Below are 23,653 nucleotides of genomic sequence, written 5' to 3' on the forward strand. Positions count from 1 at the left end.
ATCATGTTATCAAAAGAAAATAATTAGCTTGTTTATAACCATGAATTATACAAATTAAAGCTGTAATTCTGATGTTTTGGTTTCAAAATAGAAATAATTCAAATATTTTTATTGATAATTCCTACACAGACGACCAACATATTCTATGCCACTATATATATATATATATATAAATTGCAATAATGTTGTTGGTCTTTGGATTTCGATACAATATGTATACAAAATTTTCTTATTTTCTTTCATAGGAACTAACGGCCAGCAAAAAAACTATTACGTATATACATATCATCAATTGATTTGTTATTAAGTGTATGTCACGCGGCATTCAAAGCTTTTGAAGACAAAGTCAATATCTCCTTCCTCTATATCAACATTTTAAACATACAGATTGTCAACATTTTAAACATAAAATACAGATTGTCGTTCTCATTTTGCTTTACCCATAATGATTGAATTAACGAAAGTTGCAATGAAACTAATACATCTGAAATCGATAAACATACTCGCATTCAACCACTCAAGAAAACAATCGCCCTGCATTACGTACGTAGATGATATATGACGCAATGGTTTGATTATATACCAATTCCAGGTTGGATACACATATATGCAAAATACAAATATAATCATAATAATAATACTTTTGTTACATGACCCTTGAAGAGCCATTTTGTTCCCTTTTCACCAGACAGACCAACATCAATAATTTCATTATCTCGTCAAGTCTGTTTTGAATGAATGTAAGTTACTTTATATAGTAATATAGTAGCCAGGTGCATAAAACACTATTAACATATGAAAGACCTTTGGCAAAGAATGAGTTAGCTAGAGGAGTCCTTGGCTTGCGCAGGCACCGCCTGGGTTGTGGTGCTTTGTGTGGTGGTGTAATTCATGTTGGGTAAGATCGGATACTGACTGTATGGATTGCTTTGTAGTTGATTAAATCCCATTGGCATAAAGCTTGAGGAGGGCAGGTATACTGAACTCCCTTGAGGAAAATTGCTAGGCACTTGAGTTTGGACATTAGTAGGAAGCATCTGACCTCCTCCTTGAAACTGAAAGCTCGGGCTATAAAAGAATGGTGCTTGTTGGTACTGCTGTTGTTGTTGTTGGTACAGAAACTGTAATTGCTGTGCAGAGAGCTGTGAAACATTCTGTTGTTTTGGCTGTAAACTGCCAGCTCCCCCGGGATACGAAGACATGTCCGTACTTGTTTTCCTACTCACTGACGTACTAGAACTCAATTTAGTGTCACTTTCTTCTCCTTCTTCTGAACTAAACACATTGCTTTTAATGCCATCAGAACTGTCTAGTTTTTGGTCAGAAATTTCTCCACTCTCCAGCGAATCTGTCCTATTGACGAGATACTCTGTATCTAGTAACTGTGTAGAGGATAACTGTTGTGACTTGCCAGTGACATCCCCTACACCACTACCCTCAGTCTGTTTATCAGATTGCACATTTTGACTATCCTTGGAAGAATTGGGATCGTCCACTGCCACCTTTGGTTTTGATTTCAGAGGACTCATTGAAAACTTTGAAGACGAAGGCATACCTTCCGATGAAGAAACAGAAGAACATGACGACACAAGCTGAGTTGCAAGAGGATTTGGAAGCGTGGCAAAATTTAAGGGACTTAACATATTCCCGTTGCTACATCGGCCCATGCCTGGTAGAGGAGGAGGAGGTGGAGGAGCAGGAATCATGAATTTTATCTTATATCCTTTAGTCTTCATGAAATCCTTCAGTTCGTCATCATGTTTTTTATGAAGTCGAGTCATCATCTCACGAAGTTCAGTCATTTCTTCCCGATGCCTAAAAATATCAGGAAAAAAAAAGTTATTAGAAACAGTCATCAATATTAATAGAAATACAATCAGTCTGGTGTGTCTAAATCACAAGAATTCAACGGAAGTGGATGTGTCGCCTGCAAAGACTCATAAAAAATATTTATCTACAGTTGAAAATATTGTTACTAATTAGGTAAAGTTATAAAGTCCTGTTACTCTTGCAAATATTGCTGGATTTTGACCAGTATCGAACCCATCTAAGATCTCATTGATATAAAATATACCAAATTTGGTTGAAATCGGACAATAAATACTATTAAAAGTTATCGAGCAGAAACTATGAATTTATCTGTTTTGACGATTTTAAAGTCCCGTAACCCTTGCAAATATTGACGGATCTTGACCATTATTGAACTCATCCAAGATCTCACTGATATAAAACAATTTATAAAATTTGGTTGAAATTGGACGATAAATATTTAAGTTATCGAGCGCAAATCATGGATTTACCTGAACTTACAGAACCTTGGATAATGAGCACCGTTATTTACAAAATTTCTTGTTGTAAATAATTACCTTAACATCATGGTATTGTATTCTGGATCCTTAGCCATGCGTTGATAGGAATCATCTTTTACTTGTTTCTGTGTTGTATCCACCTGAATCGGAGTGTTCTTGTCTGTAGAGTCTTCCTTAACACTTGCGTCTTCCAAGAATTCTTTTTCAATCACATCTTCCATTATGTCCTCTCCAGTTGCGGAATTGGACTTCTGGCCCCCGTCTTGCTCCTAACAAAATAATATTTGTTATTTGCATATGAAATTTAATAGTCCTCAATAATACAGTAAAACATGGGGACAAAACGAAACACACAAAAAAATATCTGTGTTTCCGGTAACATGACCAACCCTAAAAAATCAGGTTGAATAAATGTTATTTAAGCATTTTTACTGTAAGAAACTGGGATGATGACAAAAATATCAAAAAAAATAAATAAAAAAATCCTTCCTATCAACACTTCATTTTTAAAGGGTGTTACCGGAAACAAGAATATTTTTTAACTTTGCCTTAGAAACATTCTTCATTATACACACATAATATTTCATAATATATAAAACACAAATTCGACTGAAATTCCCAATAAGTGTGTTCTTTATAAACGCCTTTACTGCACTAATTAAACCAAACATGTACCGGTATAGGAAAGAAAACAAAGAAACAAAATTAAAGGAGCAGAATAGAAACAGGTACAATATTTTAAGCAATATTGAAATAGAACTTCTCAAGAGAACAAATACCGGTAAACAATTTCTTAATACATAGCATGCATAAAATCATTATTAAAAACTATAACCTCACTTTAACTTTCCTTAGGAAACAATATATAAAACTTAAAGTATACACCTGATGATTTATTACCAGATTGCACTTGGTTTCAAAAGCAGAATTCTTAACAAGAAAACAACAAGATGTATCCTGGGACATAAATGCTCCTTCCTCAATCTTTCAAAGTGGGAAAGGACAGTACAAAATAGATATATGGTTATTAACACTATTTGCCCTCCACCACATTTCATTTACAAAGAGCCAGGACTTTCTAATTGAACAACATTTAACAAATCTAAAAACGTTCTAATTTAAACGTTATTAGTTATTTTAGTGAGATTTTAAGTGATTCAACGTGTATGGTTTCATGTCAAAAATAATATGAAAAGGTAAAGAATTAAGTAAAGAGTCGATAACAATATAAATGAAAGCGAAACTCAATATTATAAAGGTTGTCTCGACAAAATTACTCCATTTTCCCTTTAATTGGCTTTATACTACATTCTGAAACTCCTGCAATGATAACTTGCGTTACTTCCTCTTCCTTCAAAACCCAATTTGAAGCACAATATTTTTTTTTTTCTCTTTGCAATAAAGTACCGACCATGTCATCAGACTCTTTGTGTTCAGCCCTCAATGTGAAGTGAAAAGCTCTCACTTGTGATGTTAATCACTAAGACATGTTAGTCGAGTGTTATTAGGAAGTATAGATTTTCTACTCTAGGACTAGCAGAACTAGCACGCACTTGAGTATACATGGTTTTAAATTAATCTTAAAAGTACCTTGGACTTTTTCGACGATACCCGTGGCAAGACATTGAGCAATGCTGGTGAGGTTTGAATACCACTATCTACACTCTTTAATTTGGGACCTATCCCATGATAAGAACTATCCTCTGATAGGGGACCATTGGATTCCAACTTCACTGTAGGCAACTCGGCATCTTTCACCTCCTGATGCTCGTGGAGGCCATAAGAAGGATCGCTGACATTACCACACTCAGGACAGTTAAAGGACAGATCGAAGCTGCCCGTTGATTTGATTCGACGCCGTAAAAGATAATGCTGTCTAGAATATTTTCTATTAACATTACTACATGCAGGAGGAAAAGTAGACACCATACCACCATCCCCAACCAAAAAGCTCATGCATTTTTTCCGATTACTTACTAGGTCATTCATATTAAGTTGGCTAGAATCAGAGGGATCTTGACTACTAGAAGCCCCACCACCACCAGCTTCACTATCAACCACCACCTCAGTCGTAGACTGCGATGATGTTTCTTCACTCTTCTTTTCCTCTGAAACTTTTGTCACAAGGAAACGGCTTTTCCTGTGACTTTTTGGAGTGTCTACTGAATTAGATCTTACTTTTACATCGTCAATAGCAACATTTTTCAGTATCTTTTCTAATGTTGCTTTCACCTCAACATCATCACTTTCCGATTTCGTTGTGTCTGTTGCACCGTCAGGAACGTCCATGTCCTGTTTATTTAGGGAGTCCTCGTTCACTTTACTGACACTAAACCTCGACTTTACAGCCTGAGTTTGTTTACACACCGAGTCTCCATCTTCTCTAACATCACTCACACTACCGTCGTCTGACAATTGATCTATTTGTGACTGAGAAGTATCAGTTCCAACATCTAGTCCTTGTTTCTGGCCATCTTGCCCATTAGCACCAAGTAATTCCTTCTCTTTTGCTCTGCCGTGTATCTTTTTTAATCCTTCCTCCAGGCTCTTAATGCTGTACTCCGCTTTTTTTGGCATCGGAGAGGGCAGATCTACACCATCGATAATATCAAGTCTTTTCCTACTTTGTGAGGGAGAAGGTGGCTTAGAATCAGTCAGAGGCGCACCAGCTACACCATCGACCTGCTGTGGAGGCATTGGCTGCTGTTGACCTGGTGCTTGTTGAGCCGGAGTGGTCTGCATCTGAGGATAAAATCCCATCTGTCCTGGCATAAATACCGGAGGCATAAACATCTGGGGCCCAAACTGATTCATTGACTGTGCGTTTGGCTGCTGAACTTGACCTTGCTGTTGTTGTTGTTGTTGCTGCTGTTGCTGCATTTGTCTCAGAACCATTTGCTGCAGAACCTGCTGATTATAGAACTGCATCTGTAGCATGTACGGATCCGAGTACAATGGTGGGGGAGGCATCATCATGCCCGGGTACTGCGCAAACATCTGTTGCTGTTGTGGCATATTACCCACACTGGAGTCCAGATTCTGCCCTTGTGCCATGAACTGTTGTAGCATAGCTTGAGAGACAGACCCACCTTGGGAGGTCTGGCCCTGCCCTTGGAATTGTTGCTGATAAGCATCTATTGACTGCGGAGGCTGTGACTGCACTGTCGGCCCAGACACACTCTGTGGAATTTGTTGTTGTGGCTGTGCTTGCGAGGTCTGAAGAGATTTTGGTTGTTGATCCGACTGTGGTGGCTTCCCCTGATTTTGGAGATCCACCATACTCCCATGTGTGTCACCGACAGGGGTGGGAGCGGCGCCACTACCAGTGGTTGGTGGCGGGAATGGCATCCCTTCTGGTAACTGGAGAGAACCAACACCTTGACCTGGAGCAGATTTCTGGGTCAGTTGGTTAAGCTTTTCATTTAGATCACTAATGTCCACAGGAACCTTAGACGATCCCTTTAACGACTTTTCTGAATCTGACAGGGCTGAACCGTCCCCTTCTGCAGGATAATGGTTAACTGTTGTAGTGCTGGAAGATGGCAACGACTTTTGTGTATTTTCTGGCGACACATAGTTGTCCCACTCTCCTCCATCATCCTCAGAAATTTTGGAATCTAACACAGTCTTTTCTGGAACTCTGCTAACGATGAAGCTCCTGTTTTTACTCTCCACTACACGGGACTCCTCAGTCTCTGTCGACTGGTCTTGTTTTCTCTCTGTTATCACATGAACTCCCACCTCTGATCGACCATCGTCCGATGTCTGCTCCAAATCAGCATCAAACAGTTTCTAAAAAGAAAAAACGAAATTGTTTTATTTCTCGGATATCCCATGAGAATCTATGCAAGTATATAGTTTTATGCACTACATATGTACACGTAAGAGAGTTATAAAAATAAAATAGTTATGTTTTTAAGAAACAATCCTTCAATACAAATAATTTAAAGCATTTTTTAAGTTCAATGAGAAACAGAATTTTTCCTTATTACAGAAATTTAGGTCAGGTGGATTTCTGCAAAGGAAATTAAATGAAAATTTAGTTAAAAATTGCAAACAAAATGATTAAATCCATAAATATTTGCAAATTTGCTAAGAAAAGAATATGCATTATATGTTTCAAAACAAATTATTAAATCTAATAGCTTTTTTCTGCAGCCATCAATAATGCAATGAATAGTTGCCAAATGATTTGATCATGACTAAAAATATTTCTCTTGCTTCTTTTTTCCACAGTTCTGGGAAATAAAGGAATTATCTACCAAAAAATGCCAAGATTTCATCATCACTTAACGACACTGATTGGATTTGCACATTGAATTTTCAGCTCCACAGGAGGGATATAAAAACACAAGGACTAACTAAACAATACAGTGGAATGATTGTCAAAGATGACTAGGTGACATGAAATCAGACTTATTATTTAAGTGATAATCATGAAGATACAGACTTAAAGTATAAATTACTGATTATCTACCAAAAAATGCCAAGATTTCATCATCACTTAACGACACTGATTGGATTTGCACATTGAAAATAGGAATGAATTTTCAGCTCCACAGGAGGGATATAAAAACACAAGGACTAACTAAACAATACAGTGGAATGATTGTCAAAGATGACTAGGTGACATGAAATCAGACTTCTTATTTACGTGATAATCATGAAGATACAGACTTAAAGTATGACAACAAATTCTTAAACATTTCAGTCTTATAATAACAGTTATTAACTGGTAATGAAAATTGAGATGGAAAGATGAGATTCAGCTTGACGCAAAAAACAAATATCGGAAGCCTAAAAGTGAAATAATCCAAGTATGAAATGTATAAAACAAAAGGCATTAGCGTGTACATCTGTAAGCTTACATGCAACAAAAGAAATGATCTAATGTTGTGGTAACCTACTAATGTAACACACCTTCAAGTATCTGCGCTTCCATAAGCCTCTCATTTTGTTTTTCCAAACCTTCAGTAATATGCAAAGAAATTAAATGATCACCCTGATTTTTCATGCATTAATTTTAAAAAGGAAAGGAAACTCTAAAACACCAACATTCAAAAATTTCAAATTGAATAATTTACTTTCTCAAAATAACTACAACTTTGAGCAATTCACTGCAATATATACATCGAATAATATGAATCAAAACACCTATCAGAACTAACTATACGAACATAAAATCACAAATTTTTACTGTAAATTTTTATTGCACCTAGACAATAGTAAACAGTGCTACAGCTCTACAGCCTGTTCCTTCAGTAATCCCTACCTTAGCAGCGTCTGAATCAGTGAGTGGTCTCGCCTTTCTGATGGAGCTAGGACTTGACGACGGGGTGCTGACATAGCTAAGACAAACATTGACTGCCTTGACTGGGTCCTCCGTCACCATCTTTATCACTTCTTGTAGAAGTTTGATGATCATGATAGATTGTACCTCTGGTAAAATATCTTCTTGTACCTGAAAAAATTAATTTCCTGACATGTAAGAATTTTAATATATGAAAACTTGAAATAGAATATTTCAATCGTTCAAGTTTAAAAACAGGAATAAAATCTTAATACCATGAAATCAAAAACCTATATTTTTTGATTTAATGATTTCCATTCGATTAACTTCATAAATAGAAATGATAGTCTTAAGTAATTGCTGACCCTGTTTTTGCTTTGTAAGCTTTACAACTAGTCATCACAAAATTAAAACTAACCAGGCTTTCAGCAATTTCTGTCGGCTTGTCATTTTCTAGTGCGAATTTGAATGTGACAGTGTTTCTGTTTGCCAAATCCAATCGGCATTCCACTTCCTCGTCATCTGCTTCGTAACTAAGAATTGTAAGTCTTGGTGCCCTTTCCAACGTCTTCCTTCGTTTAGGACGAGTTCGTCTTTTTCGGTCTTCGCCTTTACTGCTCATCTCACTTTCACTACAAAAATGAAAAATATATAAAGATGTGAAGATTAGAAAAGCAAATACTATGTCATTGGGATATTTACTAAAACATGCTAAGATCAACAGCTTCCAAATACGATCTGACAGCAGATAAACTTTTGTATGATAAATGTGGCCGAGATTCCTCTGTGCTATAAACAATGGCACCATTATCATACAACGTAACAAACTCGTATTGAAATTTCAAAACTAATAACTATCCAATCTTATAATATCCACATTTGTGATATTAGAAGAGTTACTTCATTCACATAAATCGGATTTGTACAAAAAATTTCTGGATATACTTTTAGAGAATCAGTTTTCACTAATTCCATGAAATAGCTTACCTCTCTCTGTGATCCTCGTTGAGATTTCCAGAGGACAGACTGTTGGTAATTGTAGAGGAGGGAGTTGCTACCACACTGCTAGAAGGAACTGCCTTGGTTGGTCCTGCCTGCTGCTGGTGTTGCTGGGCAGCAGATATGTTCAACTGTTCCAGATTTGCAGCCTGATTAAATGAAAGCCATTATAAGCAAACACCACATCATATTTTGTCGGTATAAGAAAATTTGTTAATTTTCAAAAAACATGCCAATAATCTCAAAAGTTCACAAACTTCAAACAATGAAATCTCGCAACAAGAAAATCTAAAAGCAAACTAGAGTGTAATAAATCAATAATTTATAATAATGAATGAAAAAACTAGTTTTAGTGCAAACTTTTTGGCCTAAAGCAAGAATTATGCACATAATATATATACTTGCACTATACTGGTATTTGAAATGATATTAAATTTCAGTAATGATTCAGGCATAGGTAATTTTTACACTATCATCAAATTAATCAAAACAACCTTATAAATAGAACAAATCTTTTTTTACCTCCACTACATATGACTTTTTGGGGAAAAACGAATGTAAAATGAAGGTGCTTGAAATAGATGAAAATATTGGGATATGAGTGCAAAAGAAAACAAACATATAACCTAATAGTTTCAATGCGGAAAATGGCCATGACTAATAGATGGGAAACTTATTCTTGTCCTTAGAAGCAAATACACAATCAGCTACAGCTTCTACTGGAGAAATCTTACTCTCTGTGCGATACAACCAACATGCTGGAACTGCCTTTGTAATACTCTTTTCTGTTATATATCCATGAAATAATGACTACTCTTTTTAAACTTAAATATATTTTACAGTTTGTCACTAAATCAGAAATTATATAATTTATCATATTCAGTGAAAGAGGTCAACTCTAAGAATAGATGTTACTGGAAGTATATAGATATATTGTATCAACACTCCAAAAGGGACTAGTAGCAATATCCTTATAACCATAACTATATTAGGATGGAATGAATCATGCCTTACTGGTGTCAAAACAATTGATGCCACAATGAATATGAACATTTTCCTCTGCGAAAGATATCTTTTATATATATATATACTACATGGATATTTACCTAGAATGTCTCTAAATAATTTTACTTCATAATTTTCAAATAAATGTGCTTGAAATATGAAAATAATAGCGTAAAATTTTCCATTCATAACACAGTATTCGTCTATGCCTACAAAAGACACATTTCATTGATGTAGGAATTTATTATAAGATACAGAGAAAAGTTTTGGTAAGGAATCAAAGACCTCAGACTTAGATGAAAATATTTCAAAAGAATACAGCATTTCAAAGAAAAAAGACCCAGTGACTACTCGGATTGGTGACAAAATTTATGTAAGATAAGGCTGGTCTACATATTATTCAGAGAGAGATCTTTTGTTACTATTATTTCTGAAACCAATACAAGATATATTCATCTATGTACAAATGTGTTATATGATACAGATTTTTATCAAAGTTATCAAAGACCACAGACTAGGATGAAAATATTTTAAAAGAAAAGACCTTTCAAAGAAGACAGGCCCAGTTACCACCCAATTGGCGACAAAAGAAAAGAGTATTGTACAGTTCCTGTATAGCTCTGGTCTATAGAGAGAAATCTAATAATTGTGAAACCAACATAAGAGATATATCGTGTATTTACATCGGAACAACAGAAGATAAGCATATAAAGAAAATAAAGCTGTGTATTATGTCAACAAAAAGACACGACACCACAAAATAAAGAGTGTCAATTAAAAAGAAATATCCAGGCAACTAAAAAAACAAACGACTACATGTTAGTACACTAAATGACAGTTAATGCCTAATTATCACACCTTCATTTGAATTCGACTGGAAGAGCCTGCAGCACTAATTTGTTGTGTTGTTATAGGTTTCAGTGGAGACATTGCTTCTACAGGACCTGGGGATAAGGCTGAATGAGCTGGAACCTGCAGATGGGTGAATAACAATGAGGAACAGACCAACAAGGTTTGGTCACGCTTGGAGAAACACATGAATAATGAGAATTGTCAATGATGATCTATACACAAAATACTGCTGGATGAATGATGATAGTCACTGGAATTTAGAAATAAACATGAGAAAATTACATGAATGGATGGAAAATATTATTGTGATGGTCAGTGTTTGTTTAGATCTTTATTGCATGCATCAATGATTACAACAATTATTAATTTTATATCTCCAACCAATTTTCTATAATAAATATAAAAGCACATTAAATATATCACAAATACAAAACCACCAAACTCTCTACTTTTTTTATGAAGAATATGCACTTTCATTATTGCAGCATACATGTACAATACTAACCCGTTTGCGATATTTTTTCCAGGTCTTAGCAACTTACAAAACTTTGTGACAAAACAGAAATAATTAAGAGTCACCTTAACATAATTTTTCTACTAAATCAATGTTTTATGTTTTGACAGTACAAGACAATTTTTACAATGTCCAAGTTCATGTTAGATGTCCCTTCATTTTGCAATGAATAAAAGAAAATTCTTGAAAATATTGTTAGTTAGGAGATGTGCCCAAAAGAAATACAATTACTGAATATCACTGATTAAATCACCATACAAGTTATTTAGGGAATTAATCTTTAATGAAGCAGGATGTCATATTCTTGATAAAAAAAGTTAACTAATATATAGATGCAAATGTTCTTGAAATTCTATTTTGAACTCCAACACACAGGGGTCAACAATTGGCTGTATTTGATAAGTCCGCCATTTTATAACTCCTCACTTTGAAGTGTATCATTGGTGTAACTAGATAACGGAACCCAAACATACTGAAGCTATATATCGTCTTTTCTTTTTAACACAATATTTTATTTGCTAGATTACCATATCTCATAATTGTCAACACATGTGCGACATGGACGAGGTAATCCAACGATCATAGTATTTTATGAATGAAGTAAGATGACACATAGCTTCAGTGTGTTTATATCGGTTCCATGATACTGTTATTTTTCTCAGCAGTGTTTGCTAAATATGATTGATATGACACACCTATCAGCAAGGCGATACAAAATGGTGGATTTCAATCCAAAATACAGCCAATTGATGATATACACTTTTAAATCAAAGTTATTCTTTGATATATTGAGAATATTATGTTTTGTGACATATTCTTTACTTTTAGAATTTCAGGAATCATGTGTATATAGTATTAGTGTTAATCTCTTCTTTGTTTCATTTTTATACCTGTATACTTTGCCCATCTTGGAGAGGTTCCCCTTCAGCTTTTTCTTGCAAAGGTTTGGTTGCCTGTTAAAAATACAAAGAAAATATTATAAAAGATCATACAGACTTCCTTCGATTTTTCATATTAAAATCAATATATATATATCAATAACTTCAATTTCAATATAAAATGTTACAACAATGATTTCAATTTAAATATAATTCATAATCTATATGCTTAGATATCAAAAAGACTTTTAGTCACATTATGACAATTATTTTTCAGTTATCATTTTGTACTCAACATCTAGATAAAGACATATATTTATAAAATAAGATTACAGAATTTCTCGGGGGCTGACAGGGATTTAAATCCTACAATGGGTAAAGCAAAATGCTTGCTAATGTATTACCTGCTGTTGAACAGGCTGGGGATGGTGAGCCGGAAGTTTTGTGTCTCCATCGGGACTTGCCGTGGCTGTATTGTAAAACAAAGCTTATAATGAAGTACACAACAACATTATCTAATAAATGAAGTATCAAAACATTGATATGTCAAAATGATTAATGTGCACTAATGGTTATATGAATATAATTTACGAAGCCCTAATCACTATTTCAGTTGATTCATAATCCAATAATTACACAGTTAAAATGTCCTTGCCATAATGATAAATAATGAAGTGCCTGATTGAGCGGAGCATACCTAGTGCCTCCTCACTGGAATTGGTCTGCTGAGTGAAGGACTGGTGCTGAGACAAAGACTGAGAGACAGAAGACTGGGACTGGATAACCTGGCTCTGGGATACACTAGGTTGCTGTGACTGTTGCTGTAGTTGTGTTTGTGACGGTGCCTGGCTATCACCTGACACGTCCGTTGTACTGGTACTGTGGGAGATCTGCTGTTGGGAGGAATGAAGCTGTAACTGTGATCCACCGTGTTGCTCACTTTTACTTTGGGCCTCTGCAGCTTTGCGGCCTATGTCCCTTCTGACCACACTAATCCTATCGCGAATCTGTTTGCTTACAATTTTTACATCTTCCTCCTGAAGAAAGCCAGACTTCACCTGAAAAATCACCAAGTTAAAGATTATAGATTATAAAACAAGGTAAACAAAAAAGCATACTTGTAACGGTTACTAGTATAAATATTTTTCAAAATGTTTTGAGACCTTTGGTAATATCTAGCCTCTTCTATTCCAATGATCAATCTACCTTAGCTAACAGTGCTGTAAAATTCCAAAATGAATCCTATCTCTGGTTGGATTTCTCTCTGGTATCCGCAATAATCTTATAGATTCTAAGATAACTAAGGGATGGAAGTTTTATGTGAATATTATAGATCCAATCACTTAAATTATTTAGTGTACATTAAGTTTGAGAGACATTTCAACAACATCAAGTTATCCATTTCCTCTACTTAACACCATGATGCAAACATAAAGTGATATATATGTACATGGTGCAAAGCGGAAATTTTGTTATTTTTTTTAATGAACCTTCTGAAACTATAAATTGAAATCATCATTAACATTACCATCTCTTGAGCAACCTCTTCTGGCACGTCATTTTCAATATCAAAGTCAAACTGAATGGCTTCGTTCTCCTTATGTCTGTCTTTACGCTTTTTTGGATCAACAACACGCAATCTAAGCTGAACAGACGATAAGTCAATTTCCTCCTCTTCTCTCGTAACCACTTCAACTTTCAGTCCATTATCTTCCAGGAAGAAGTTGTGTTGAAGCAAATCTTTCACTGTGTATCTGTAATATTATATCATACATCTTTTAACATTTTTATACAAATCAAAATTTTTGACAAAACACAATATTTCTAAAATTTATGAATAATTTGTATTTTCTTTTTGTATGACATTAAAAGCATATCATCTTTTTTTAAAGCTTTCAGTTCAGTAAATTAAAGTCAAAAGGAATATAAATGATTTTAATACAGATAGCAATTACTGTAATTGTGTAAGAGTTCACATGCTTTTTTTCTCAATCATTTAATAACTTCCTTACTTTGGAAGCAAAATAACTTAAAAACAAGCAATTTGAATTATAGAAAATGATTTCTATTTTCCTTGTCAAACTGCATTATGGCCTTCAGGTCGACATGGTCGCAAAGTCACCTAATTACATATGAATTTTTCACTTACATTGTTCAAGGCTTTAGAAGTTAAGGTCAAGGTAAAGACTTATTAGAAGAACCAGTTATAACACTTTATATATCCCTTCATTACTACAGGTGGAGAGTCAGAAAAATGTCAGGAACACTGAGAAATATTTACCTTACCTTTCACTAATATTTTCATTTTGAATTTTTCCAAGCGTTACTTGTTTGAAATCACGCAAGAGTGTGATTTTGTAATCATTTGAGAGTGTGACTTTGGATACTGTCTTGCGCAACGCTAGATCTTGTGTTGACTTCCTGTTTCCGGTTTTTGAGAAAGTTTTCCAACTCTACATATATTGGATGATTTACATAGAATAACTTTACCGAGACACGTCTATCACAAGAGTTCGCTTCGCGAACTATTTACCTGTCTTCTATCTTGGATCTGATACAAGCGTCAATGATTTCCTTGATTTCAGCACCATCCACTTTAGAGAAGGCTTCAGGTCGCACTCCCTATAGATAATAAATTTAATCAATAATGATTATTGTAAATTTTCATAGACCAACAGTAATCAGTGACACTACACATCACAAAGACTATCTCAAAATAATTTCAAATGTAGAGTTGTGGCAGCATTAATTTATTATTTCATAGAAACCATAAAACAAAAACAAATCTGTATATGTACTTACGCTAGTAACACGCCGATAGATCTGTGCTGCATTAGAGCATTCCTTGTAGGGGTACTCGGACGTTGCCATCTCCAACATGCACATCCCAAAAGCGTATACATCCACGGACTCATCATAGTGTTCTTCATACATTTCAGGAGCCATAAATTCTGGCGTACCTTAAATTATATAAAGATGGTGCTTTGTACCGTTGGCAGCAGTCTACAATGGGAAAAGATGGGTAAAGGGAAACCCAGATTAGTATTTTTCATCAGGTTGGGTATGCCTGCATCTGCAAGAGGAAACAAACTTGAAAACTGAACAGTGGTAAAAGGTCATGCCTAGTACCCGATAAACTGCGGTCTTACCTCCTTCCTCAGTATAAGGGAGATGACGGGTCTATAAGAAAATGGAAAAAGGCAAAGCATAACAGTGTCACAAGAGATTAATTCAAAATGGCAGCTTTTTCACTTCTTTCCAGGGATTAATTTAACATGATCAACAACTTTTGGACTAATTTTGAAAATTATCAAAACGATTCTGTAAGAACAGATGACTTTATTCTTTATAACAATATCTATTGGATATTGAGATATCGTCTCATACTTTTGTTTTTCTTTTTTATTTATTTATTTTTTTTAAGTTAAGATGTCAAAATTATTTTCATGTTGATTACAAGTGATAAGAACTTTCTTGAATTTTGAATGATGATAAAAAATTGTCCAAAATGTTACCAAAATATGAAATCTGGTTTAATAACTTAAACCTTGACACAAACTCACTGTAACATTGACCAATAAAACACTTTGAAACCATTAAGCACATAACTTATACTTACACACATCATGCTATTTCTGTGATCTGTCCTTTTGGCTAAAATAAACTGTAGCAATTGGGATAGATGGGAAAAAAACAAAAATAAAAGTAATATCATGTACATGTTTGCCACATGCACATGAAATCAATATGTTCTACATAATACCTTAATGATCTAAGCCTTAATTAAGAACTTAATTAATTAAAAATTTGTTGTTTACAAAATCAATAAACATACCTATCACACTTTTAGCAAAGGATTTGTTCTTCAGTGTTGCCAACCCCAAGTCGCCAATCTTTACAGAGCCTGTTGTACCCGTGATGAAGATGTTGTCACATTTGAGATCACGATGGATAACCGGTGGTGTTCTCATATGTAGGTAGTAAAGGCCCTTCAATATCTGCTTACACCAGTTCTTCAGTACCTTAGGGTAAATCTTCTTCAGCCTTTTGATGTACCTGAAATTAGAAATATATTTTATGGATCAATATATTTTTAACGACAGGGCTTTTTCAATGGGTTTTTTGGGCCAATAATGGGCCCTGGCGTCCATTCCCAATGGAAGTTATTTCAAATTTATGCCCAATGAAGTGGAAAAGAGCCCTGATTAAGATTGTTATCTACGTGCTAAATTTGGTCAAACTATTGCAAATGACTGATATCGATCATGATCATGCAATTTATAACATATGAAAATGATATGGAACTTAAAACTGGTTGACATTAACATGTTGCCTGCAATCTTTTTGCTTTTATAACTTACGTTTTCAGTGTGCCTGAAGTCATGAGCTCAGTCACAAGCACAATAACTTTCCTGTTCCTTGGATTTGGTTCTTCCCATGAGTCATAGAATCTCACAATATTTGGGTGTTGCAGTTCTTTCAACATTTCTGCTTCTTCTCGAAACCTTTGTCTTTCTGTTTTATTCCATTTCTTATCCTGAAAAATCAGAAGTTGATATAGTTAACTTTTCTATCAATTTTAAAGTGTTCCAAATGGCAAAACCTCTAATTTTTCTCTAATTTAGGCCTTAAATTTCCCAACATAAGCAACTTGAATATTATCCAAAATTTTGGATTTTTAATAAATGTCAAAATATTTGCAGCCGTAACAAAACTTCAATGCCATTTCATTCTTCTGACTTTACAACAACATTCACATGTTATTAGTTTTTGCTGAATCTTGATTTTGCTATACTTTTACAAAAGCCACAGGCCCCATTCCCAAAGTAGTTTTGTAATAAAAGCCCTGGTATTAATTAGCAAGGTTTGCATTTACGCCATCCCAATGTTATTTTTAAGCATAGAAATTCCTAATGAAAAATTAAAAGACCCCACTTTTTTTCTGAATATACAGAGGTATCCCATTTCATTCGAGAAGGGCCAGGCCACATTATTGAAATAACCTGTGCAAACCATGGATAAGCATACTGAAACTACTGAAAACACTGTCTGCTTCAACCCACATAAATAACAACTGACACATACTACATACAGTGCTTACTGCTAGTGTCATAAATATAAAACTTTTTACAAGAGGTGTTGACGCTACTAGTTACCTTATACAAGCATATTTTTAATTAGTATGTATACGCTGTGATAAACTAAAGTTCATTGGAATAAATAGCGCATCAATATCATTTTCCTTAAACTACTATGTTCATGTGGTATAAATAAAGTATACCCCCCTGGGCCAACTATTTTGACAATATTTTCTAGTAACAAAATAAAGAAATTTTGTACAGTCATAACAACTGCAAAGTCTGTAATGAGTAATTTGATTTACAACAGTAAAGTTATAACATCTTTCTCTGTTTAATTTGGTTGGATTAGTTTAATATCCCATTACATAATTAGCAGCCAGTGTCATTTAATAAGGGACATGCCAGATTGCTAGGTTTAGGAAGTGGAGAAAAGCCTGAGTATCGGGAAAAAAACCTCAAACCAGCAGTCAGTACCAGGCAGCTGCCCCAAATGGGATTTTACCCCTCGACCAAGACTGTGTTATTTAAAACCAGGACATTTTAACCACTGATTCGGCCACCGCAGTCTTTCTCCAGTAAATACCAGCTAATTAATAACTAACAATATTTTAATTGATTAATGTATCATTAAGTACTTAAAAGCTATAAAGCTAAAAGTTAAATGAACTAGAACAAACAAATTTAACAATACCTCCCCATTTTGTTATCATATTCACTGGTTGGTAATAATACTTAATTTTTTTTTATAAATGCGACTATGACCAGACTATTAAAGTTCTACATGGCTTGAGACCAAAATTTGGCCTCATTCCCACAAAGCTAGCTAGTTTCCCCCAAATCCAAAACAAGCCATTCAGTACTTCATAATTGGTCCTGAATAATGAGAAGAATCCCTGTCCCTAAGCTATATTGTATATATACGGATCTATGTAAAAATACATTATTTGTCTGGCAATGAGCCTGTGTAGTGTCACTTTGCTAGCTATATCTATGCTATACAGCAAATATAATAATTATAAATTCAGTTCATTTTGCTTGTTAGAACCTCAAGAGAGTTACTTAAACCGATCACGAACTCAGGTACGTTACGTTAATAAATAAACATACTTCAAAGTGCAAATGCTTTAATTAGATGTTTGAGTCAGTGAATATACTAAAGTTATGATCAACCGCTGCTGATGTAAATCGTAACAGCGTCGAATACCTTTGCAGATTCATGCATAAAATAACAAGCAATACTATAACATTAATCTGTTACCAGGATGATTTCTAGTAAAAGCGAAGTATTTTGAAACATATATCGGCAAATTTCGCTAAAAATATATTGCAAAATTGAAAAATATTCGATTTTATTTTTAGAATTTCCCAAATATTTTATTCAAATAACCGGAGGTCATGTAAAAGTCTATGCAAATACACGGAGTTGAAAAACAAAGATAAAGAAGGAAAAAATCGGGACCGCAGAATTTTATGCAAATAACCGAAATATTTGAATAACCGTTATTCGATTATGTGGAGTCCTCTGTATTGGGTTGGTACCTGATATACGTACCAGTACAAATGTAAATAGGTAGGCAATTGTTGTGTTATCTTTCAAGTATTTTTAAGGTGGATATTGGACAATTATAAGTTAATTCTGTGACTTCGAAAGGGGGAAACTGTGACGATAATTTTTTGGGATAAATATTGTACAGTGTTATTATATATACCTGGTATGCAGAACAATTTTGAACTGAGTGAATGAAGAAAACCTTTGATTTGATTTTGTTTATAAATTAAATGTAGTAACATGGCCGATTAGACCAATTCAAGCAGACTATATTTTTAGGCAACTGCAGATGCTTAGTTTTAGGAACCATTTAGAAAAGACAATAATATAGTGACTGTGTAGTACCTGTAATTCACACCATGCAACTGCTACGCCTGTTTCTGTGTCTAATCCTTTATAAACAGTCTTGAAAGAACCTCTTCCAATTTCCACATCAAATTTCATAAAACGTCCATCTGGAGAAGTTGCTACTGCTTTTTCAGCCTTCTCATCACCCTCATCCTCCTTTTTTGCAACCTCGCCATCAACTTTCTTGTCGATCTTTTCGGATATTCCTGCATCTAATAAAGAATCCCTCTGTACTTCACCAGATTCTAACTCTTTAATGGATGTGCTACTAAGCACTCCGAGACTAATAGCACTATCTGCAGTACTTTGAGAAGAAATGTCAGGAAATATTGCAGGTTTGTCGGTGTCATTGATATCTAAATCAGTAGTAGAACCTTCTATAACAGGTTTGGGGCTACTACTTTTCACAGTACACACTTCAAATGATCTTCTCTTTGCTGGCTGCTTCAGTTTCCTTCCAGTATAGGAACTGATTTTTCTTTCTTTCTTACCCATATCGTCATTTTCTTCAACTTTCTTTATTTGAAATGATTTTGTTACCGAATCCTCCGAGTTATTGCTGGTATCGCTAGTTCTTGATTTATTATCCATAGTAGGAGAACTTTTTCCTGCAAGTTCCACATCTGATGTATCAGATTTTATACTCGATGATCGATCTCTTTTCAAATTGACACCACTGTCTTTTGTGTTGAAACGTCCTGGAAAACATGAAGTTTTCCCACTTTTCTCATATGATGGTTCCACTTTCCCTGTAATATCCTCTGAAATGCACTTTCTGCGATCACGTATTTTATTACGATTATTTGTTCTTAACACAGGACTAGGATCAGCAGAATAAGACTGTGAATCTCCTTTATCAGACTTATGAGTGATTTTCTGGCCCATTCCCGTTTGTAATCGTCTTGTTCGACCTATGGAATACGATGGTTTGACAGACCCCGATACTGTCGTATCATCTGCATTTTCAATCTGTTTATGAGATAAATCTCCATTAATAGCAATAGAAGAATGGTTTTTACTCATCTTCACTCAATTAACACTCAAAAGAAAATAAAATTGCACACAAACAAACTAATAAATAAAATGGATCTAATTATCCAAGTCACAAACTAGTTATTTACACTTTATAGCAACACTCACTATCAATGCCATGGCTTATGGTCATTGATTTAGGTCCTATATCACGAATTAATCCAAATGTGATTCATGATAAAGTAATATTACCAACACGCAGTCCGAAAACCACTGTGAATTCCGTATGTTTCAGTTTCCTTGCAAATGGAATACATAACCTGTTAGCTGACATGTGTCTAAACGAATCAGACACAACGGCATTTATTCAGTTAATGTTACTACTGAATAAGTATTCCACTAGTTAGCAATCGCTACGTGGTATGATGTATGATAAAAGAGTCGTTCCACAAAAAGTGTTCACTGAATGACCTATTTTTTGGTAGACTTGAATGAAAAATAGATCCGTCAATAGAAAAGTTGGGAAGAGAGACTGCGTAAGGCGGATCTCCGTTTGCAGTGTCCTCAAAATTTCGCCAACACTTACAGCACCTTGTGACTGATCCCACGTCCGTCATATCTGACACAGTTTTATAGTTCCTTTCAATATGCTCAGCAAACATGGTGAAGGAACACAAGAGGCCGAGATTGAACAAGACATATCCTTTCCTAGTTCACAACACAAATTAAATTCCGTCCTTCAGTGGGTTATCACACCCTAACTGGAGTAGTCTGCGAACAGACTAATCTTTGTAAATATCACATATCCATATCGAACACAGGAACATTCTTACCAACACAAAATGACATACAAATCCTTTAGCCACTCTTGTAATGGCGATTTATCTCGTCACTCGAAAATAGTACCCGACAATTTCTGTGTATTGGCGTATGAAATATAGACAGGCAAGCTATTTGTAACTTTGTCATATATTTGCTGTTTGATAGCAAAAACAATTATGAACCAATTATATAGATTGCATTATGGAGTATTCATATAGAATCTTACAACAATTAACAATGTAAAATTACGAATTCCTGCGGACTATATTCCTCAGAATGATGCATTTGAAATTCGCCGGATATCAGCGAAGGCAAGGTCGTCTGCAAGGATTTCGGTCACGAGGGGCGCATGCGGGGTAATTCATGTAAAAGGTTCATGTTCGGTACAACCTTACTAGAGGACACGTTGGGGGTAAATCAAAGTTCACAAGGAGCGCTGACCATTTCGAATTTAATGTCATTCAAACATGTCTGATGCATTTTGAGAACCTCGGGTTTTTTAAACATTCATGCTCACATATTGGTAAAAGTGACTGTCTTTATAAATAGCTTCTAGTTATTTCGAGAGTGAATAAACGTGTATGAACTCACTGTTTCATAGTACTAATCATATGTACAGTGTAGTAAAAGAGAAAATTATCCCCTAGGTTTTAATTTAAGAATAAATCGTTTTCCGATAAAAAGACCAATTTAATAAGAAAGTAAACAGGTGTCGAACTAAAAGAGATCTCCTTCGAAGAAATCGAATATGTAAAATAATGGTAGAAAAGTATTTTTCATAAAATTCAACATTTCGGTGAGTTGATGATGATTATTTGAATGATGAGTGATCATTATTCACTTGGCTGAGATGAACTTAGTTCATTCATGATTTCAGGGATGGTCTTAGCTGGCATACGGTCATGTACTTAACATTTAGGTGTGCGAGTGTTGCGACCTCGACCAGGTTTGTTTAAATGTTTAAGATTCCAGTGAGTCAGTCAAAACGACGCGGATCTTATATCTATTTACCTGTATACCTATGTACCGTGTATTAGCAGTGAAGTGTGTGTATTATCAGTTAGTAGACTCAGCAGATTTCATTCATGGATGGTGTAATACCCATAGATCTCAAGAATAAACATAGACGAAGCCTAGATTGTGTAGCTCAGACATGGTAAACCTTTACCATAATGTTATGGGAAATAATGTCATTACAGGTACCAAAAACGAACGAAGGACGGAAAGAGAAAGAACAGAAAGAAACCTAAAGAACGAAATATAAAAAGACAGAAAAAAATAGTACAAATAAATTTACGATATTTCCAAGCACGAACTATAAGGAAAGAACGAAAGAGCAACGGAAAGATAAAGAAAGGAAAGAACTAGAAATAATAATAATAATAAAACAGATAGTAAATGGCAGAATGACTATTTACGATAGTACCTCATATATTTTTAAGATGTGAAGAAATAAAATTGCGGTTACGAACTTATCCTTAATACATGCAACTGACTTATGAACCAACCGATATGATAATTAATGAGGTAATAATAAAATAATTGATATTAATGTAATCAGTAATCATGAACAAACGCATTTTCTATATTCCAGGGGTTGATACTAACCCAGTTTTTATGGAAATACTGATATCATGATCACATGAGCGTATATTAAAATGAAAAAAAAAATCAATTAAAATTAAAAATCAATAACTAATTAATTAAAATGACATGTGTCGTTCTTTGTAGATTTCACGTATAAGATTAATAAATATAGGCCATACTGTTCGTATTTTTTTTTCACGTCGATTGTAGTACTTCAATATAGGTCAGCTGTGAACATTCGTTTGTTAAGAATATTGTACACATGATGTGATAGGCATGTACTATATGTGCATATATTCTAATGTAAATGCCATGCATGTTACATTAATGAATATGCATGAGCACGGACGGCGTGCACTTTGCGCGCTCACGCACGCTGTAGTAGAAGTCCAATAGCGGATTAGATCAGATAAGAATTTGTCACGTATAAGTTTACATATTTGAAATTGCACAATAGACGGAGCGCCCGATCATATGACCCCGTTCGCTCAGTCGAACAAGTATTCCAAGTATTTTAGTACAGCGTGTGTGTAGGCTAGTAGTCATCTAACAATGGGAATTTAAACATCCAAGCGGGGTCTTTGTAAAATATAAGAAAAATTTCAAATGAATTTCCGTTACAAGATCAACAATCTAACGGTTCCTCTTTGTAATATGGTTAATAGATAAAATCGAAGACTTAAATCATCGGACTGTCAAAACCTCAAAACACTCCTTCACTATATGTGATGTCACAAACCTTGGAAAAGTGATGCCTTCAAAATCTAAATTCAGATGAAATTTAAATGCAGACTTATATCAAAAACTACTTAGCAATATATATTATAACCAGTTCTCTAGAAACAAAAATCTGGCCTATTTAATGAAAATACGAACAGATATTTAACCTTGGTTTACCCAGCTGGGTTCGTGTATTGCTTGTACTACATACCTAAACCGCGTTCCCCCCTCGATCACCCCCCTCATCCCAATCATCACCACCAACCGCCACCATCATCACCCTCCCTCTCCCCCCCCCTAAAGGTCTACAGAATTGACTAACGCTGATAAAGGGGAAAGTTTCGTGATTTTTTTTTCTGACAGAGCAATGGTCATGACTCACTGCATGTGAAGCTGAGCCGGAGGGGGAACTACAGCGGTGATCGGGATATGTACATTTCGAGTTATGGGAGAGGGGGTAAATACGTGATGTTAGGACAGATGGAGCTTGGGGATGGGATTGTGAGGTACTAGGAGCTTTTCACTCTATCATTCATGGTGCGCCTTTAGGTGGAGGAAAATCGGAGTACCCGGAAAAAACTGACTTGCAATTTTCCCACATAAGAACTTATAAACACGAAATCCCGAGATGGATGTATCGCCCGCGATTACTCACAGGTGCTTGAGATATTGTGTTTATATACATGTATAGTATATAGGGGATATCTATATATCTTTATGCTATATA

The 23,653-nt window shown here is 34.9% G+C and overlaps 1 protein-coding gene across 3 annotated transcripts; it reads right to left on the minus strand.

The window, feature by feature from the left end:
* Positions 1-397: 397 nt before the first annotated feature.
* On the minus strand, positions 398-20,715 carry LOC138304864 (serine/threonine-protein kinase WNK-like). 3 transcript variants are annotated; one of them, XM_069245199.1, is made up of 16 exons: positions 18,823-20,715; positions 16,209-16,384; positions 15,683-15,903; positions 14,650-14,807; positions 14,381-14,469; positions 13,376-13,601; positions 12,545-12,905; positions 12,252-12,316; positions 11,860-11,922; positions 10,462-10,575; positions 8,587-8,747; positions 8,018-8,231; positions 7,582-7,770; positions 4,287-6,101; positions 2,367-2,578; positions 398-1,815 (listed from the first exon to the last, which is right to left on the minus strand). In XM_069245199.1, the coding sequence occupies exons 1-16, from the start codon at positions 19,846-19,848 to the stop codon at positions 822-824; spliced, it is 6,084 nt and encodes a 2,027-aa protein (XP_069101300.1). In that variant the 5' UTR covers positions 19,849-20,715; the 3' UTR covers positions 398-821. The 3 variants fall into 3 exon arrangements, with proteins under 3 accessions (XP_069101300.1, XP_069101297.1, XP_069101299.1); XM_069245196.1 differs by having other exon boundaries at positions 3,900-6,101; XM_069245198.1 differs by lacking the exon at positions 10,462-10,575 and having other exon boundaries at positions 3,900-6,101.
* Positions 20,716-23,653: the final 2,938 nt, after the last annotated feature.

This window comes from Argopecten irradians, chromosome 12 (genome assembly GCF_041381155.1).
Source record: "Argopecten irradians isolate NY chromosome 12, Ai_NY, whole genome shotgun sequence".
NCBI classification, from domain to species: Eukaryota; Metazoa; Mollusca; class Bivalvia; order Pectinida; family Pectinidae; genus Argopecten; species Argopecten irradians.

What these genes read in the sequence shown, in the direction of transcription:
- LOC138304864 (XM_069245196.1), bottom strand. Translation starts at nt 19,848, where the DNA reads ATGAGTAAAAACCATTCTTCTATTGCTATTAATGGAGATTTATCTCAT. An exon ending in AGATCCAAGATAGAAGACAG is followed by an intron (nt 13,602 to 14,380) that starts GTAAATAGTTCG and finishes ATAATATTACAG; the next exon opens with ATACACAGTGAAAGATTTGC. An exon ending in TATCGTCGAAAAAGTCCAAG is followed by an intron (nt 2,579 to 3,899) that starts GTACTTTTAAGA and finishes TTATTTTGTTAG; the next exon opens with GAGCAAGACGGGGGCCAGAA.